The sequence below is a fragment of the Thermobia domestica genome, chromosome 12, assembly GCF_964235325.1.
Source record: "Thermobia domestica chromosome 12, izTheDome1.hap1.1, whole genome shotgun sequence".
Classification (NCBI taxonomy): Eukaryota; Metazoa; Arthropoda; class Insecta; order Zygentoma; family Lepismatidae; genus Thermobia; species Thermobia domestica.
In genome coordinates this window covers 131,666,210-131,669,618 of record NC_137465.1, presented here as the reverse complement: position 1 = coordinate 131,669,618, position 3,409 = coordinate 131,666,210, and the positions used below count along the sequence as shown (strand labels likewise).

Sequence of the window (3,409 nt, the reverse complement as noted above, 5' to 3'; positions counted from 1 at the left end):
TATTTCAGTGATACTTTTCAAATATTTTTTGCAGCTCTCCTGTAAATCAACTTTAAGCATCGTTGTGCAAAGTTTGAGAAATCCTGAATTAAACTATAATACTTTTGCACAATTAAATAACAGCTCCCTTGTGGCTAAGCGGTTAGCTTACGCGCCTTTTGCGTGGGAGATTCTACTTCAATTCCCGGCGGTGCTCATGTGGTTTGGATTTCACTGTAGGTCCAAGTCTCATATCGCCTCGCTGCTAACAGAGACGCTAAACTAAAAATAAAATCAAACAATTAAATAATGATAAAATTATTCCAACTGATGAATTCAAGCTATGATTATACCAGTATCATAGTGCACCAGTGAAAGGTCGTCTATGACCGTGTAAGACTATTAAATTTTAAGGAAAATATTTAATCAATATCCCCACTTACAAGTGTTCATAATCATGAATCAAGAATTCTTTAGCTCATTTATCTGATTAGATAAAATAGTTAAAAATTGTAACGAAAAATCTAATATATTAGAGAGGAATTTTGCCAATATATCACATACCAATAAGACAACATCTGCAAACAAAGTCCTATAGTGCAACATATATGTAGACCCAAACGCTTTCGTGCAGACTCAATTTACCGACAGAAGGGTTAAAGACTTAAGCGGAACAGTTGCAAACTTAAGCCCACGGACACGAAAAGGGTGAGACACGCAGGGAATCTAAATAAGTAACTTCTCTCTTCCACTTACATGCCCTTAATCTGGGGTGGGTGGAAGAGAAACACGCAATACACATGGGGAGTGTTAATTCCTTGTGATTCACTGCCAGATTCATCAATGCTTAACTCTAGCTCTTTTGTTTGTGAATTAAATATTACGCTATCTACATAATTACATATTATACATTAAGCTCACACACGCATAAATACATGCGTACATGAACACGCATACATAACGGTGTGTACACAAACTCTTATCCAATTATGATGTTCTTTACACAAGCTTAAATTCCATTTCCGGTTTTACCTGTTTATCTTGTACATCTTACATAATTTTACTAATATTATAGTAATTAATGGAAACAAAAATAATAAATAAAATCCTATAATACTGGAATTATTAGCGCTTAACTGGATGAAATGTCTAAAGATAAAATATACTTAAAAGCGTGGTGAAGGGTATACTTCAACTGTCAGCATAGCTATCGTACAGTATCAATTTCTAGGTTCACAAAAGTTCTTCCTGCATTTTCTATGAAACCAATTATGAGAACATATACTCAACCGTACAAATATATATATATATATATATATATATATATATATATATATATATATATGCGTGTGTGTGTGTGTGTCTTTATGTCTTGGTATATGGTATATGTTTTATCTTATACTAATTAATGCGAGCAGATTAATATTAACTTATACTGAAGCACAACCCTCACAACGCTTTTAATTATGACAAATCAAAAGAACAATACACAGCATACGTTAATGATAAGTAACTCCCTTTCTCTCATGTCATCTCTATTGCAGCGGTAGCCAAAAACTGTAGCTACCTAGTAGTGAAATCAAAATAAATATATTAACCGTGTTTTGAACAAGTGTCTCTTGGTTAAAGATGACATGAGGTGGATGGTTACACTGAGGAAAGAAAGAAATAACAAGAAAGCAGAAAAGAGAAAAAGTGCAAGAAAAAAAGGTATTAAACTTATCCGCATAAAAGAATAACCCAGAAAGAAAACATTCACAAACCAATTCTGTAAAGAAAAGGAAATTATTTCACTATTTTGGACTAGTACATATTTATTTATTATTTATTTATTTATTCAACACAATAGGCTTTAAGCCCATTTACAATGTTGTTCCTTACAAATGCATTTACCCTTAGTTATATATATATTTAAACAATGTTATACATTTATATATTTTCATTATCACATATTTTTAAGGCTATTCTTGTATACTGTCTCCGACATTCCAAAAACATCTATAGAAGTTATCCTTTCAATTGCAATGTAGGAAGCATTCATTCTCCATATAGGAGACTTAGCGAGAATATTTGTTCTTGCCTTTCTGCAGTAAACTGTACTGCTATTTCCTACGCGGGTTTTACCTGATGGGACATGCAATTGAACCTTCGAAGTAAGATTGGGACAGTCAATTTTAGCATGTAGTAATTTGTATAAAAATAAAAGATCCGTATGTTCTCTCCGTTGTTTCAACGTGTTCATATTGAAGTCTTTTACTATTTCTGAATACGACTCGTATTTTGGATACATGCCAATTTTTCTATAAGCAAGTAATCTCAAGAATTTTGATTGTATTCTTTCAATCATATCTATGTGTTTTTGTGTTTTTGGTGCCCAAGACAGAGTCACATATTCTAATTGCGATCTCACAAAACAAAAGTAGAGTTTCATTAACGTAGCATCGTTTTGAAACTCCTTACCTATTCTCATAACAAAGCCAAGATTTCCATATGAATTATTAAAAATTGTTTCAATATGATGAGCAAAACTTAATTTAGGATCAAATAGCACTCCTAGATCTTTAATTAAAGTAGGTGTCTCTAAAATAGTTCCTTCAATAGAATAGTCATATTTAATAGTGTTTTCTTTGCGGGTAAAGGAAAGAGTTTTGCATTTATTTATGTTCAACTTAAACTTGTTATTGTCACACCAGTTCCTAATATTACATAAGTCTATTTGCAGTTTTGCACAGTCTTCAAGCGAATTAATTTTGGAGAATATTTTAAGGTTGTCGACGAATAGAAGAGTGTTAGAATAATGAATATAAGACGGTAGGTCATTTATCACTAATAGAAATAAGAGTGGACCAAGATTTCAACCTCGAGGGACTCCAGATAAGGCTGTGAATTTTTTAGATACATATCCTTTGTACATGACGGCCTGTTGACGATTTTGCAAATGGGATGCGAAAAAGCTATCTGCTTGCATAGAGAAATTAAAAGTCGTTAGTTTTTGCAACAGTACACCATGGTCTACCAAATCAAAGGCTTTTGAAAAGTCAGCGTAGATCACATCCACTTGACCGCCTCTATCCAATTCATTTACAATAAAATCTGTAATAATGGCTAAATTAGTGGATGTTGATCTATTCTTTAAGAAGCCATGCTGATATACTGACATGACGGGTTTTTCATGGCACATTATCCTTTTGAATATTACTTGCTCAAACACCTCGGCAAATGTTGATAAAATAGAAATAGGCCTAAAGTTCTGTATATTCTTCGCAATACAAGATTTAGGGATAGTACAAACTATGGCTTCTTTCCACTTGTCTGGAAACACGCTTGTTTTTAATGACATATTTATAATTGTATGTAGAGGATGCTTAAGAATGTCTATACAACCTTTAAGAATGTACGGTGGTATACCATCCGATCCGCACGGTCTTTT

General features: G+C 32.9%; 1 protein-coding gene across 1 annotated transcript; it reads right to left on the bottom strand.

Moving 5' to 3' along the window:
* Positions 1 to 2,833: 2,833 nt before the first annotated feature.
* On the bottom strand, positions 2,834 to 3,160 carry LOC145666110 (uncharacterized). The gene has a single exon (XM_081733200.1). The coding sequence runs from the start codon at positions 3,158 to 3,160 to the stop codon at positions 2,834 to 2,836; it is 327 nt and encodes a 108-aa protein (XP_081589326.1).
* Between the last annotated feature and the right edge of the window lie 249 nt (positions 3,161 to 3,409).

Bases quoted from the DNA above. Each gene is read 5' to 3' on its own strand.
- LOC145666110 (XM_081733200.1), bottom strand. From the start codon at position 3,160: ATGTGCCATGAAAAACCCGTCATGTCAGTATATCAGCATGGCTTCTTA.